At 40.3% G+C, this 16,902-nt stretch overlaps 1 protein-coding gene across 23 annotated transcripts in view; it reads left to right on the plus strand.

Annotated features, from left to right (window-relative positions):
* The window catches only part of dlg2 (discs, large homolog 2 (Drosophila)), a 174,311-nt gene that overhangs the window by 131,902 nt on the left and 25,507 nt on the right, over nucleotides 1-16,902 (plus strand). For 18 of the 23 annotated variants that reach the window (XR_006845155.1, XM_046409776.1, XM_046409780.1 and 15 more), the window contains 7 exons: nucleotides 4,770-4,894; nucleotides 7,748-7,917; nucleotides 8,303-8,439; nucleotides 9,132-9,276; nucleotides 10,261-10,426; nucleotides 14,212-14,271; nucleotides 16,494-16,649. Coding sequence is in view for 22 of the 23 variants with exons in the window: in XM_046409776.1 (XP_046265732.1) it covers nucleotides 4,770-4,894; nucleotides 7,748-7,917; nucleotides 8,303-8,439; nucleotides 9,132-9,276; nucleotides 10,261-10,426; nucleotides 14,212-14,271; nucleotides 16,494-16,649 (959 nt within the window). In the remaining variant the exon portion in view is untranslated. The remainder of the gene's footprint in view (nucleotides 1-4,769; nucleotides 4,895-7,747; nucleotides 7,918-8,302; nucleotides 8,440-9,131; nucleotides 9,277-10,260; nucleotides 10,427-14,211; nucleotides 14,272-16,493; nucleotides 16,650-16,902) is intronic. The other 5 variants (XM_046409787.1, XM_046409788.1, XM_046409789.1 and 2 more) reach the window with 3 other exon arrangements.

Raw genomic sequence — 16,902 nt, forward strand, 5'->3', positions numbered from 1 at the left:
TGTAAAAAATCAGTGTGGTGGTTTTGGAAAGAGCGATACACGCCAATCAGTCACAACTTTAAAACCACTGACAAATGAATAAAATTAATCATATCTTTACAGTGCAGTGTTCTATGGGGAAACTTTACCATGATAACCCTAAGTAATCATGTGGATGTTCTTTGACACATACCTGTTCGGGAGAAAATCTCAGTGCTGCAATGTTTAAGAAATGACGCTGGACCTGGATGACTTATGCTGAAAGATTTATTGAACTTGAGCTGAAGGAGAACAACAGTGATGACCAAGGTCAACCACTAATCTAAAGGGAGAATAAGAGAGTAAAGTAAAGGTAAAAGAATTCCCTTACAATCCCCTCCTATTCATCGTTTCAAATCAATTCAATTCAGTTTATTTATATAGCGCCAATTCACAACAAAAGTTATCTCATGACACTTTCCAATTTGAGCAGGTCTAGACCAAACTCTTTAATTAAACTGTAAATAGAGAGAGCCCAACATTCCCCCTTGAGCAAGCACTTGGCGACAGTGGCGAGGAAAAACTGCCTTTTAGAAGGCAGAAACCTCGGAGCAGACCCCGGCTCAAGATGGGCGGCCATCTGCCTTGACTGGTTGGGTTGAGAGAGAGGGAGAGAGAGAGAGAGAGAGAGAGAGAGAGCGAGAGAGAGGGAGAGAGAGCAGGAGAGCGAGAGAGAGAGAGAGAGATAGAGAGAGCAAGGGAGAGAGGCAGAGGGGGTGGGGTGTGAGAGAAGGAGCACACAAGCAGAGATGCATAGCAGCAGTAATAATACCTGAAGTATCGGAAATGTAGATAATGATAATGACAATGAAGCATACAGAAGGTATTATGGTGATTTTGATAACAATAGTAGTAACAATAATGGTAGTAGCTGTACTGAGTCATAACAGATTTAAATCAGATTATGACTAAACAGTAGTAATCGCAGTAGGTTTTGAGCAGGACGACAGCAGGACCGCAGCAGGAGGTCCAGTCATGATCAATAGGAATCTGCGGGACAAGAAAGCACAAGGACTCCAGGGAAGAAGTTGAGTTAGTAATATGCATTAATGATACATGAATGTGTGCAGAAGGAGAGGGAATGGAAGAAAGAGCTCAGTGTGTCATGGGAGGGCCTCCAGTAGTCTAAGACTATAGCAGCATAACTAGGGGCCGGCCTAGGCCAGCCCTAACTATAAGCTTTATCAAAGAGGAAAGTTTTTAGTCTACTCTTAAATGTAGAGAGGGTGTCTGCCTCCCAGACCGAAACCGGAAGATGGTTCCATAGTAGAGGAGCTTGATAACTAAAGCCTGATAGAAGGGTAATCCAGTCTAGAGGTAATGAATGCATTACCTCTAGACTGGATTGCATCAATAGTGTCAAATGCAGCACTAGGTCTAACAGTACAAGGACAGAGATAAATCCCTTGTCTGATGCCAGGAGGAGGTCATTTGTGACTTTGACCAATGCTGTTTCTGTGCTATGATGAGCTCTAAAGCCAGATTGAAAATTTTCAAATAAGTTATTATTTTGAAGAAAGTCGTATAACTGATTGGCGACTGTTCTTTCAAGGATCTTGGAAAGAAATGGAAGGTTAGATATTGGTCTATAGTTGCTTAAAACCTCTGGGTCAAGTGTGTGTTTTTTAAGGAGAGGTTTGACTACAGCTACTTTAAAGGACTGGGGTACATAGCCTGTTATCAGGGACAGATTGATCATGTCTAATAGACAGGTGCTAAGTAAGAGTAAAGCTTCTTTGAGAAGGTTGGTAGGGATGGGGTCTAAGAGGCATGTTGTTGGCTTGGATGAAGATCGTAAGATCGTAAGATCAATACCCAGCATTCATATGTCCAATCAGCCAAATTAGTCGGGAATCAGCAGAACCGAAATACATCACACATCAATAAAATGATGTAAAGTCATAATCATCAATCATCAATAGGCCTCAAGTATGGTACAAGCAATAACAGTCGTCACCCCACTTATGTAATCCATCAACTTACTATCATGCCATCCACAAGCTCCACCTTCTGGCCAACAAGGGTAGTTTGAGGCTAGTCCTCAAGCCCTTCAACTAAAAGGGCTGTTCTCATGGTCAGCAGCACCTGAGATGGAGACAAAGACACCTTTTCCAAACACTTGATTAGTACAAAATCGCTCTCTTTGAAAGGGTGGATTGGGTCATCTGAAGGTCTTTGGAGTCTCTCAGCCATCTGCAAATGATACTTTCTCAAAATTTCAGTTTGTTTTTTCACATAATCAATCAGGTACTCATCTGTCCAAAGCAGAGTAGTTTTGTGTATGTGTCAAAGGACAACTTACACCTGTAGACATAGGTCTTTCACCAGGACCTCATGAGGACTGAGTCCTGTTGTGGTATGTGGAGAGCTTTGGATGGAGTACAGCACTGAAGGCAACACATTGGGCCATTTCAGGCCTGTAACCATTGCTGCCTTTGTCAGCCATGGCCTAGAGGTTGACAGCTGTGGCCTAGAGGTTGGGGAAGCGGCTTGTGATCGGAGGGTCGCCAGGTCGATTCCCCACCAGACGGGCAGGAAAAATTTGGGTGTGGTGGAGTGATTAATGAGAAAATGCCAGCTGAGGTGCCCTCGAGCAAGGCACGAAAACCCACGCTAAACACACCGTAAACCGCCCTTAATATGTAGCTGAAAAAAACACCCAACCTGGCAACAGCTGTCATACCTGTCACACTAACAAAAACGTCATCAAAGTACGGAGCATGGACGAAGGCAGCGTTAGCTCAGACCGCTCAGACTCTATGGCGTTTGACTATTTGAAAGAATTTTATGCTAAAGTCAGTACTGACCCAGATGGTAAAAATCTCACCTTTGTCTGTAGACTGTTTTTGTTTTCTGAATAAAGATAAAGACCATTCAAGCGGCATGTTTTTCCTCATGTTTTTGAGAATATACTGTAGGGGTGAAAGCTGCAGCTGCTACTAGTGTGGACTGAATAGGCGGCAACAAAGCGTTAACGAAATACCAGTATTTTGAGGGCTGTCGCCTCAATGCTAATGTAAACCCTGGTTGGATAAGGATTCAAAATTGAATACGAATTGCAGCGTATTGAAAAAAAAAAGAAGTATTAACTAGTTCAATTTTGGAACCTTGAACTTAGCTCAAAATTTTGAATTATGAGCTATGAACTGAACTAGTTCATTTTAAAATTTGTGAACTGAGCTTTGAACTAGTTCATGTAGAAAGTGAACTTTTCCAACACTGACAACAGGTTGCTGCATTTTGTTTAGGAGTTTGCCAGTTCGGCTGAAGATTGACCTCTTTTTATTTCTTTGGATGAATTGTTACCCATTTTATTTACACAAATGACAGACAAACACACAGACACCTTAATAAACATTCAACAGCATCCGGGTCTCCTCGCCCTAGACCTACCCTGGTGCTGGTATGAAAGATAACAGCTTACAGCCTGTCTGGTGTACACCATAAACCCAATCAGTGCCTAAACTTCTACAGAACAGCACATAGGGCCTCTGTGTTTCCCTCTGGACACAGCGCAGGTGCTCATCGGTCTTGGTATTAAATGAGCAGCTAATTTCCAAACTGTCCTGGAACACCTTCTCGCAAGGTTTAACCGCTGCCCTGTGCCGAGTGTAGCCCATTCAGAAACTCTTTTTGCCACTCTTTTTGTCATCCCTCTTTAACTCACCTTCAGCTCATCTTCTTTCACACGGAACTACCTTGACTTAATTCGGTCTTGTCATATTAATACATAATCAACTAAAAAACATCTCCCCATTCAAACTACACAGTAAAGTTAAGGCAGGAATTAAAACTTTGCATTTACCTCCTGTTATTCTCTTGAAATTCCATTCACCACCCACCTAAACATTGCAGACCAAATGCGGGGAGTGCATTTGGTCATCATGGCAACCATTCTTCCCTTCAGCAGCAGTGTCTCCCCAGCTGAACAGTGTACAATGGAGTTATTTGGTTTTCAATGTTTAGGTGGGTGGTGTGTGTCAAAGAACATCCACACGATTGCCAGAACTCAAGGTTTCCCCACAGAACATTACATTGTAAAGATTCATTTTATTAATTTCGCCTGCCAGTGGTTTTAATGTTGTGGCTGGTTGGCGTGTAATAAACCGAAACTTAAGCCTTCTTGTAGATGGCTAAAATATGTTTTGCTGCTGCACTAGGTCACAGCATTACTTTTATTGTTTAGCTTTCTTCACCGGCACCCCTACTGCTTCTCCAGAGTAATACTGGCGTGTGCAGACCATCATCTTTTGTGTGCTTCGTTTTCGCTGTCTACTTCTCTTTTTAAAACATGCCATGTAAAGTTACTTTTCTCTAACTCGTTTATTTCTCTGACTGTCTCTCATCACATCCCTCTGTGTGCGTCTCACTAACTGAATAGAGTCGAGCGCTGCAAACCCCACCTTACACCAGTGTTTCCGTGTTTTTTCAAGTCTCACATGTTCAAATTGCACCAAATTCACCATTGCACATCCTTGGGTCCTCAGTGTGACGTAGATGAACACTTTCTGAAATATTCAGAGGACAGAAAGACAGAGATTCTTTGCTTTTTGGTAGATAACAGCAGCATATCTCTCTTTCCTCAGTTACAGTTTCTATAATAGGACACTAAAACAGCTTTACTGTAGGCACTTGTCCTTGTACTGTGTTAGAAACATGCCACTGATGTGTTAACATTGTGGAACACCACATGAAGAATAAGTTCTGCCTGCAGAGTCCCTGTTGTCACTGACTGCTTTCCATGGCCACAGGGTAACTCAGGGCTGGGCTTTAGCATCGCTGGAGGGACAGATAACCCACACATCGGTGACGACCCCGGCATCTTCATTACCAAGATCATCCCTGGGGGAGCTGCAGCAGAGGATGGACGCCTGAGGTCAGTCACTTAAACACAGTTTTTTATTAAGAGATAAATAGAAAAAAAAATATCAGACTGGACACGGATAAAATGTTTTAAGAAACTTGTATACATCAGGCAAGAAACTGAGGATCACTTCAAGTTGTTTAGTTAATCTCAAGAAACAAGCTACTACCCGAGTCTCATTTCTGTCCAATTAAAACCCACAACACTGAACCTCCTCTGCAGCCTATGATTGCGTATTTTCCTAAAGGGTGGATCCCACTCTTTAACAGCCTTATTCAATGAACCAAGGAAGTGTGGATACAAGGTAGGACACAACCTGAGCTCATACATCTTTCACTCCACTGGAATGAAATGTTTTATTATGTTTTGTTTTTCTAAGCATTGGGTATATCCTGTATATATTTTATGATATAATTACGATAAAAAAAGAAAAGAACACAGATTGCAGTAAAATAATTGCTGCCTTATCTGTTATATTGTCAGTATCCTGTAGCAGAGATGAATAATGCTGCTTTTGGTTGAAGGCCAGATCCTGTTCTTTCTCCAAGCTGCAGCTTAGTATCATTACTGTCAGATTACAGATACTAGATTGGACCATAATGCATGCCCAGAGTCAGTCTTGAGCAGATCTTTAAAAAATGCAGGATGGACATAAACCACAGTTAACCTAATTGATGGTTTCCCACTCCAAGGTAGGCAGCAAGTCTAATGCATTATGGATGGAGGGGGTTTCTAATCTCTGTAAGGACAGAGGTCTGATAGGGATTTGGTTTTCTATAATATTATGAAAGCCAGAAACACATCCTGTCACTGCTGTTGAACACAGTGGAAGAGCACCAGGCATGCTTAATCCACTAGCTTGACTTAAGGCTGCTTGAAACATTTCAGGTGTTTCTCGTGGAGGCAGTTGTCAGTACTGAACCCACAATAACCCCACTATTGTATCACTGAGAGGATTCTACAAAGCTCATATCAAAATTCTCTGCTGAAGTGTAAATTTATTTTTTATCTCACGGTGTGCTCAGTATCAGATTTTCATCACGTGATTACCATGGCGTAACGAATTTACTATAACGATTCTTGCAATATCGCAATATTAAAAAAAAAAAAGCTGTCATTCAAATTCATCTATTGTTGTATTTTGTCTCTTTTTAGGCAAATAAATTAAAAGTGCATGGAGGTGGAGAGAGAGTCTGTAGCCATAATGTAAAGAACAGCTGCACTTAATAAATATTGAAAAGACAACCAGCTGAACTGAAAAAACAAAAGGTCCACATGGCCTAACATCTGCACTGGATTATTTGTACTACATTTTCATGTGGATATTATTAATATGTTACAAATGTGTCATTTTTTAATATCATTGTTATCGTTAATGTCAGTATATCATGACTTGCTGTGAAGAATTTCATCGTTATTGGCTGTCTTACTCCACAGTCAATTCAATTACCTTCTTAAAGATTCACTGGAAAATAACCTCATGTGACGTACATGCTACTGTTTTGAAGCAGGAAAATATAGAATGTTTTTAAGGTCTGTTCCTACTGATAGAAATTGGTGTTTATGTATGCATGGGTTTTAGTGTGTGTGTGGGTGTGTGTGTGTGCGCGCTCGCATATACATGTGTGTGCAGAGTGGATCCCAGCTGGTCCCTATGAGTACCCCGGGAGAGTTGTGTCCTTGAGTGTCAGGGCATGGATGTTTTGGTCGACACCTCAGGGGATTTCAAACTGAGCTGCTCGCTGATTCGGATTTTTACGCACTTGTGTGTTTGCCCTCATGCACAAACAGCTCATAGTCTAACACACTCAATCTCTCGTGGACAAACATATGTAATGTGCAAAAATAGTGTATAATATACACAGCATTGCCATCTAAAACTCATGTAGGAACACATGGGTCACCACTGCAAGTTAACTACTGCAACAACAACACACATTCACCTCTGTCATTAGTTGTGTGTGTCAGAAATACAAAAAATAACACTGCTCGGATTATATTCTTGGTGTATTGGCATATGGTGTATTTTGTGGTGATTTGTGTGTGCATGTACGTTGCAGTTTTTATGCCTATGCTATAAGCATAAGCATAAGCATAATTGTTACCAGTTATTATCAGTTTCATCACAATATGATATCGATACAGTATTTTCTTTTATCAGGAAGTCTGCCATCACACAGTCTCGATTCAGGTGGACATTTACAAAAGTATAAAATTAGGCTCTATAATAATAAAGGTTTAGGGCAAACCTTTTTTTGCTAGTCCCCATTGCAATTTAAGCTTAAAGTATTTTACATTGCATAAATGAGTCTAGCGACTAGCAGACTTTTCATGCATTCATAGATTAATCACTAACCTAGGTTATTGAATCTGCTGACAGACAGCACAGTAGAATTGCAGCCTGCCTGCATGCTGTCATGGTCACATTTATGAGCTGAGTGGTTTGCTTTGTGTTTTCCTGTTCCTTTTTCTTCTTTATTTCACAGCACTCTTCTGTCTCTCTCTGCATGTCTGTGGGTGTGGTCTCAGCCTCATTAGTTCTGTTCTAATCCCAGTGTTTTCCTCAGCCTATCAGTTCCTCTTGGTTCTCGATCTGTTCCCCTCACCTGTGCTAGTGGATTGTTGAGTCAGATATTTCCACGCTTCTGATTTACTTCTGAAGTAAATATCCTCATTTTCTTTGTCATTTTTTCTTGGCTGCTTGCTATCACCTGCTTGGCAACAGCACACAGATGTGCCATGGGAATTTCAGAGTAAAGGAAGGGCTGATGATGATGAAATAGATTGATGATTTTACTTTGCAATGATAAATTGTGGCTTTTGAAGATTGAAACAGTGCACTTATCCCCACTGTTCCTCTTCCAGAGTAAATGACTGCATCCTGCGGGTGAACGATGCAGACGTGTCTGAAGTTTCTCATAGTAAGGCGGTCGAAGCCCTGAAGGTTGCAGGCTCTATTGTCCGGTTGTATGTCCGGCGCCGCAGACCAATGCTGGAGACCATTATTGAGATCAAACTTATCAAAGGACCAAAAGGTGGGCTCAGAAACACACACGTACGCACACACACACACACACACACACACACACACTCACTGCAGCATGTTCTGTGTATAACAAGATCTAATCAAATTCATTTCAGTGTAGTACCATTTAAAAAAATGGTGCACCCAAAATACAACATGTATTTGCAGTTCCTCAGTTCACTTGTAATTTTTTTTTTTTAGCAAAAGTAGCAGCAGAGATTAACCTTACCTCTTGGCTAAACCAAATATTTGTAGGCATACATTATATTGTATTAACAAGATACACATCATCATATAATGGTGTTTTTGTCTGATGCCCAACATGAATCTTTCATACACATAACACAGAGACTAACCAACTATTTTCATATGTACAAACACACATACACACACAGGACTTGGCTTCAGTATTGCTGGTGGAGTTGGAAACCAGCACATACCTGGTGACAACAGCATATACGTCACCAAAATCATTGATGGCGGGGCAGCGCAGAAAGATGGCCGGCTACAAGTTGGAGACAGATTGCTCATGGTGAGTACAAAAGTAAATTCAGATTTAAGAGCTTTTGGGAGAGCACATGAAGATAAAGCAATAGCTACAGTAAACGTCAGTGAAAAATAATGGCCATCGCATTAGAGTAACCAGAAAAACGGTCCGGTCCTTTGCCAAGCTTAGAATCGTTGTTCACACTGTGTGTGGGAGAATTTTATTCAACTCTGTGGTCACAGTGAGGCTGATGTGAAATGCTGATGTCATGTTTTATCAATAACCTAGTTAATGTTTTTGTTGTGTAAAACAATGGTCACTATTATGTATCCAGATATCAAAGAGACTAGCGGTGGTTCCATGAATGGGGTTTCACTGTACATAGTACATTAGCTAGTAATGAATTGGGGCAGTGCACTTGCAGCTGACAACATTCGTTTTGCATCTTCGGTCTAAATGAGTCTCTTGCTTACATTTTAAAAACAAAGCTGGCAGCCTACTGGCTCGGTAGTGTAAGGCCCAGCTTTCTCTTGAGGAGGGCATCCCTCTTGCTTAACCAGCGCTTAATTTAATTACCTTCCTGCTGTCGTGTTCTCACCCCAACACCATCTGTCATAATCCAGTCTCCTGGAGGCAGGGACCGTGCAGGACTAATCCAAATGGAGCAATGAGCAAACACAAGGCAGTCTCTAAAACTCCTGACTGAACAAACAGGGACTGTATCTGTGTCTGGACAGGTGAACAACTACAGTCTGGAGGAAGTGTCTCACGAAGAGGCTGTGGCCATTTTGAAGAACACCTCAGATGTGGTCTACCTGAAAGTGGGAAAGCCCACCAATGTCTACCTATCAGATCCCTATGGGCCTCCTGATATCACACACTGTAAGTCATCACTTCTTGTATTTTAACTGATTAGTCTTCAGTTGTCAAGTCATCTGGTATTACAAAAGTTTAAGCAGTCAGCAGAGAGTATATTTCAATTATTCATGTATGGCCTTCTTATTACACATGATATCTGTGTGAGAGCATGACTGTGAATTTCTTATCACATAATAGTAAACAATTACTTAATGTTTCCAGCATAAACAGAACGGCATCAATATGAATTTGACGTCATGTTTTTGTCCACCTGACTAATGTCCAATGAAAGTCCTCATACTCTCATACTTCTACTACTCTCTCTATTTTAGCTCAGGTCTCCTCCAACTGCTGCCAAAAATATCTGGCTCTTTAGGTGCTAAATGTGCCACTGTGTGCACCAGCTAGTCTTACACTCGCTCTGTCATCTGTTTGGTGCTCCTGAACAGGTAGTGTACAGTGGATAAGAGCTTTTTTGTTAAAAGCAGCTGCTGTTGCTAAAAATGGGGTTGATGAGAGTGCTGAGACTGAACAAAATAGTAAATGTCATTCAAGCTAATCAGCGAGCTAAAAGAATTAAAAATTTCCAGACCTGCAGAATGAGGTGAGAATTCATTACACTTCCCCCAGGGATCAATAAAGTATTCTGATAAATCTCTTTCATTTGCTCTCTGGACTGCGAGCATACTTCATACACACTTCTGCCGACATTTGTTACTGTAAAAACATTTCCTAACGCTCTCTTTATATTCACTGTCAAGTTATACATATGCAGTTCTTTTGAAGCTGTGCACTAGGGCCGTTGACTACACACTATATTTTAAATGTTTTGAATTGTCACTCACTCGAAAAAACAATAATCTAACCTGATTTAGTCCCAAATCACTGCAGTTTGAAACTGACTTGGAATACAAGATATTGAAAATTAAAAATGCAGGAGTACTTTTGGCAATATGCACTGCTGTTTTTCCAGCTTCCACTTTATTCTTTCTTGCTCTTCCTCCCCAGCTTTCTCTCCAGCTATGGAAAATCATATCTCTTCCCCCGTCAACAGTGGCACTCTGGAGTACAAGTCTGGTCTCCCCCCCATCTCCCCTGGGAGTTATTCCCCCCTCCCTAAGCACTTACTGGGGGAAGAGGATATAAACAGGTTGGATGGTTTTTCCTTCTTACGGTAATTACCTCCATTCCTATCAGACTACTAGAACTACAGGTAGAAGTGTTGTCCACCCAACTCCTCCTGTGTCCTCCTTGTCCTGACTGACTAACTAAAAATGAAAAAAAACCTCACAAGTCTGTGTCAAATTTTCCCTGCAGTGTTTTTCAAAAATACCTTAAAAAGGAGATCTGGCTATATTATATTGTGATCACATTTACTAAAACAAATGTTTATAAAAAAGAATATCTCCAGAGAAAGCAATTTGAAAACCACTGGTCTGCTCTAGTCCGTATTTCTGTTGTGCTGTGCTGTCTTTGCGGCTGAATGTTTCCATATTATTTGCTAACGGATGACATGTTGTTTAGTGCTATTGTGACGCACACCTGGAAACCATTGGACCATCAGTTATTTTATAATTAAACACAACAGAACAGTGTTACTTACATTTTGTTTTGATGTTGTTGTGTTCCAAGCCATGTGATTATTTTCCTCATAGAACATTACACTGTAAACATGTGATTAATTTTATTCACTTCACCCATATATCGGTATCTATATATAGATCCCTATCTTTATATATAGATATAGATAGATATAGATATAGATAAAGATAGATTGATAGATATGCACACACACATATAGATAATATGTGGTATATATCACAATCAACAAATGAATACCAACATTTACATTTTATATTAGGTCACTGTTGCATGCTGTGAAGTAAATTGTGTTGTCAAGTTCCATTTGCAAAATGAAGACTGGTTGAGGAATACTGCAGCAGAGTGATAACAAAAGCTCATTTCAGAGGATAACTGAAGGACCCCTATGCTAAGCTTTGTTGAGTGAAGGATTAGTCCTCCATTCTCTTCAGAGTTAAGAGGTTTACTGTTTGCTCTTGGCCAAGGTGCATCCCTAATGGCCTTTGAGATTGCCTTGCTGATCCAAAGTGTAGCACTCTGACAGCAGCTTGTGTCACTCGTGTTCAACTGCGTTCTCTACATGCATTTAGAACAAACTGTGCAAAGGCTACAAAGGCGAGTGGCGTTAAGCAGCTCAAGGAGGTGCTTTACTGAAAGGAAGACAAAATAACCCAGATAGGAAAGCAAGAGTGGTAGTGTTTAGGGTTTCCAGCTTTTTTCCAAATGTTGGGCCAGGTGTTGCTGTCCGAATTCTTATGTTACTCAGCATGTTGTTTCCTCTTGTTTGAAAATCCATCTTTAAGTAGTAGCTATTTCAGATGATCTCCACTTGTTTTCTTCAGATAGCCTTTGGAACAGCACTGTGTTTTGGATGCTGTTGTTTTCTTTGACATTGACATTCAGATACTCTCTGTCTGCTGCATGGCATTACATTTGTCTTATGGTTAAGTTCAGAAGTGCATGAAGTTTCTGTACATTCAGGCATCCAAACTCCAAAACCTAACTTTGTCAGAGTTAAAGGCTAATGAATAAAAGAAAAGAGAGATGAACTGCACCTCCACAGGCCAACTGTACAGTCCCCTTCCAGACTCTAAATGGCACCTATAGGTCCTTACAAGGTCACTGCATTCTGGTCTGATCTGGACTGACTGGCTGCCTCAACTCAGGTCATTGCAGTATGAATGATTCAGCAAGAGAAATTAAGCCAACTGTCCAGACCTCTCTGGCTTCTGCATCTCACCAGTTGGTCATTATTAATACTTGGTACATGCACAGAATTCAAGAATGAAAATATAATAATAGCTGGTATAAAAGATTTGGTTCTGGGTGCATTTTGAGCACCTGAGCTCCAGGTAAGACATAATCGCTATTCCTGATTTCTGATCTTTAACATGCCTCAAGTTTCTTGTCATTCCTGTTGACAAAAAAACACTGTTCAAGCAGATGAACTGACCTTGTTCTGTTGGATACCTTTAATCTTACTTTAAAACTTTCACTGATATTACGGCCCACTTTGTCATGTGAAACACCCTCATCTAAAGGGCAGCTCACAGATGCAGTGGAGGGTAAGCCCACAGTATCTCTTAGCTCTTTATTTTAGGCTTTAGTGAGTGTCACCTATTTCTTGAGATGCTTAACAGTCAAAAAGAAGTGTAGTGTGTGATTAGGTGCAGCTGTTAATATGATGGTACCAGTGAGCTATAGGTCTACATTGCCTACAGTCAGCAAGAGAGGACAGAGTTGCTTGGTGAAAATGTTTAAATCTTTGATCTGGATGCAAGCACACAACAGTGTGGTCAATGAGAGGGAAAGAAAGCAGGAGATGGATGAGGAGGAGAGGAATGTGTAGGTGGCAGTATGCCAAAGTGTGACATCACAAGACTATTCCAGATGATGGTGTGTCTGTGTGCATGGACTATTGTGTAGGCAAGACCCGCAACATATTGGTTGAAGTGCCAGAAGTGAAGGCAACCTGGTTGTTGAAGACGTTTCACCTTTAATCTGAAAGGCTTCTTCAGCTTTGAGATCGATGGGGAAAAACCTCTGGTCTACCCCTAGTGGGGTTGTCACCTTGGAGGTGGCCTTGAGGGTCGTTGATACTTCGTGCCATGGGAGGGATGGTGCAAATGGGGGTCAAACCGTCTGGGGAGGGCTCTCAAGGCTGCACTACAGGTGGCTTAAAGTTGGTGTCGTAAACCACCACCTCTGTTCAATGATGGATGTTTTATCTGGACATAGATGGCCTCTTTCACACCTTTCGATCTTCTTTGTCTAAAATGTGAACATTAGAGTCCTCAAAGGTGTGTGCCTTATCTTTGAGATGCGGATATACAGCCGAGTCCTGTCCGGATGAGCTGACTCTCCTGTGCTGTGCCATGGGTCTGTGGAGTGGTTCTTTAGCTTCCCCTATGTAAAGGTCTGAGTAATCCTCTCTGCATTTCACTGCATATACCACGTTGTTTAGTTCGTCTGTAGGTGTTTTGTCTTTTGGATGGACCAGTCTTTGCCTGAAGGTATTGCTGGGTTTGAAGTGAGTCAAGATGTTGTGCTTTGAAAAAAACCCTTCTGAGTTTCTCAGGCAACCCCACCACATAGGGAACAACAACGTTTTTCCGTCTATTCTGTTCATCAGTGGTTGAAGTTTGGTGTTGTTTTCTGTGTTTCCTAATTTAAATAGCTGGATTCTCCCATTCAGTCTCAGCCTTTCGGATGAGAAGTGAAACATCTTCAACAACCTAAGATATCCGGTTGCCTTCACTTCTAGCACTTCAATTACCACGACCTGGATTACTGAGAACCTACATCGACACCCACAACATATCCATCATCTATAACCTTGTCTCTAATAGTAGTGTGACTACCAGCCTCACATCAACAGACTACACATGCAGTACAGTCCATGATATGTGTGTGTCAAACACACACATCATACGTACATGATTTCTTTCCATACACTTGTATTCACTGCATGCTCCAATTAACACACTTGAATCCACATCAGGTCACAAACAGCAAACATGCACATAGTGAGTGTTCACTGAATGTTTAACCAACGATATAAATTTGCAGATTGTGTGCAGCAGATTAGTGCTGCCTCTCCATGCAGGCATGCTGTTTTTGAGCTAACACACTATGATGTTGCGTGATGATGTTGTTGATGGCGGTAAATCCCTGACATGGATGATCACTTCAGTGCGTTCAAGGACATGGCTTTTTTTTGTTTTGTTTTCACTTGTCTCGTGCTTTCTATGTGGCATGCGTCCAAGTGTTTCTTTGTTCATTATTTTAATGTATAAAAAAAAAACATTACATAGACATTATGCTAAAATGGAGTTATCAGTGGTTGATTATCAAAAGTTCAATTTTCCATCCTATTAGAAATCCCTCGCTAGATGATGGAGAGAGCCACAGGTTTGATTCCCAGCATTTCCAGTTGAGGTGAGATTTATTGTGGTCAGTTGTCTCGCATGTTTTGTCATTACACATTTTGGTAACACTTGAACAGAAAAAATGGAAGCAGTTACTGAGAAACAAGCGAGGAATGAGCTATTGGCAAATGAATCGTCCTTCATACGTAGTTCTTGAATAACCCTGATTTGAGGACTATATAGTAGATGATGGTGAATTACTTGAAAACAGACTTCACATGGATGATTGTTACAAAAGGACCCTTTATTAGCTATATAGTATGAGGTATTGCTTTTCTTGAGGGGGGCACAAAAAGAGTAACTTATCATTAAGTAATTATTAATGAATGAATTGTTACTAGTTTGTGTCGCTCTGTGTGATTCACAATTAATTAAAAACAGTTCATGAAGAAAAATCCACTTTGTTATCCCCGAAGTTTAAAAATAAATTCTGAGCTTCTCTTGAATTTTCTGTAATTCTCTGTACAACTCATGACCTTGTTTTGGTTGACCTTGTTTATGATCATAAAGGAGATGTCTGATCACAACGATATCTGCTATACAGTCCTCTAATCAGTTATTTAGGAACTACTCAAGATGTATTAATTATTCAGTCATTGCTCATTTATTCCTAAGTAACTTAATCACATTTTTCTTAACCATATTGTCAAGTTTAACCAAGTTTTTCTGTTGCAAAGACTCACTGGTAATAGAAATTTTTTCATGATGTTTTATTTCTTTTTAGGCATGAGCCCCCTTTTAATTTTGTTTTAATTTAATTTCTGACTAAATGTTTTGAAGCAAATCTGAGTTTAGTTTAAATCTTTCTCCTCATAGATTGTCATCTAAACTTATTTTTACAAAATGTAGATTATTTCCTATCCAAATAAGTTGGCCACCACTGAGGAAGTTAAAAAGTTTAAAAAGTTCACCCGACCGACTATCAGCAGGATAGTTCTTCCTTGCAAGCCGGGTCCTGCTCAAGGTTTCTTCCTGTTAAAAGGGAGTTTTTCCTTGCCACTGTCTGCTTGCTCGGGGGTTCAGGCTCTGGGTCTCTGTAAAGCATCTAGAGACAATTTTGATTGTATAAGGTGCTATATAAATAAATTGAAATTAATTAATTAAAAGTTTGTTCTTAAAGTGTCTCTAATAGCAGACTCATCAGGCAAAGCAATCTAACACATTAAAATAAGAATACAAAACACCTTCTCTTACAGGTAAATAGTTGAAATGAAAAGCAATAAAAGTCATCCTTGCTCTGTCGACTTTACCATGGATATGATTTTCCTATTGTTTTGCTTGATCTGGCAGAACAGTAGCTTATGACAGCTAATGTTAGCAAGGTTGGGATATTAACTGACACTCTTTAATACTTCTGCTGGCATGACATTAAGTTTTAGCATTTATCATTACCTCATATGGCCACAGGGATTAAGGTTTTGCTTAAATTACATAATTGGGCTTTAATATAAATGCACTATGTACAAAATAATCATAAGTAATTAACAATTTCCAATATCGAATGCTTCACTGTGTCCCAAAATCAATTAATGTTAATAACACTATCATGTGACATGTTAGCCAGCGCTGAAACAATCGCAGTTGTTGATTAATCAGTGCCATCGCTTGAATTGTTGCCAATTTTAATTAGCGATTAGTCACTTAAGTAAGTTATGAAGCAAGGAGTGACATTCTTTGGTTCCAGTTTCTCAAATATGAGGATTTTTTCACTGAACTTTTTCCCCATTGTAAATTTAATATTTTTGGAATTTAAACTAGTGTTCAGGGGAAGAAAAATTATTTGAACACAGCACTGTGGGTCTGTGTAAAATTTTCTTCAGTATGTTTAGTCATTTCTTATGAACAATTAATTATGATTATATCAAAAGAATAATTCAGACAGTTGATTATTAAAATAGTTGTTAGCAGTAGCCATAATATCATTATGTCTGTTGTTGGATAGTCAATTGTTAAATAAATTTATAACAGTAAATGAATTAGCTGGAGTGCTTTTCCCATTTTAATGTGCAAAACATTCCAACTCTCTGACGTTTGTGCTTTCATCCACAAGAACCAGATAGCCTTTATGTCATATACCAGTACTCCCACCTGCCCTCTCTACATCGCTTTATTTTTATCACTCTTCCTGTCTTTCATTCATGTGCCTCCATCGTCTTTGCTTATCCAACCCACCATACCCAACTCTGTCTCTGGACACTAATCTCTCTGCTCTTGTCTCTCACTCCACTGTAGGCCTCCTGAGCCAGTTTACAGCACTGTGAACAAACTATGTGACAAAGCACCCTCCCCCCGACACTATTTTCCACTGGAGTGCGACAAAAGCCTCCTCCACTCTGCCCCCCTCCCAAACTATCACTTAAGCCTGTTCCCTGACTCGGACTTCATCAGGTACTTTCCACCGCTACCATCATCACCACTCTTTGCTCCACCACTGTGTCCCAACCGACCATTTGAATGGCTTGCCATGTTACCATGTCGTCCATCATAACCACTAGTTTTCTCTTATGCATTCAGTTGCTTGTTACCTCCTTTGAGCCCCCAGCAACCATGTCTTGTTGTTGTTTTCTCGAGCTAGCATGCCTTTTTGCCTTCATTTCATTCTCTCTTCAGCCTGCTATCCTTATGTACCACCAACACATTG

Source organism: Scatophagus argus, chromosome 14 (genome assembly GCF_020382885.2).
Source record: "Scatophagus argus isolate fScaArg1 chromosome 14, fScaArg1.pri, whole genome shotgun sequence".
Classification (NCBI taxonomy): Eukaryota; Metazoa; Chordata; class Actinopteri; family Scatophagidae; genus Scatophagus; species Scatophagus argus.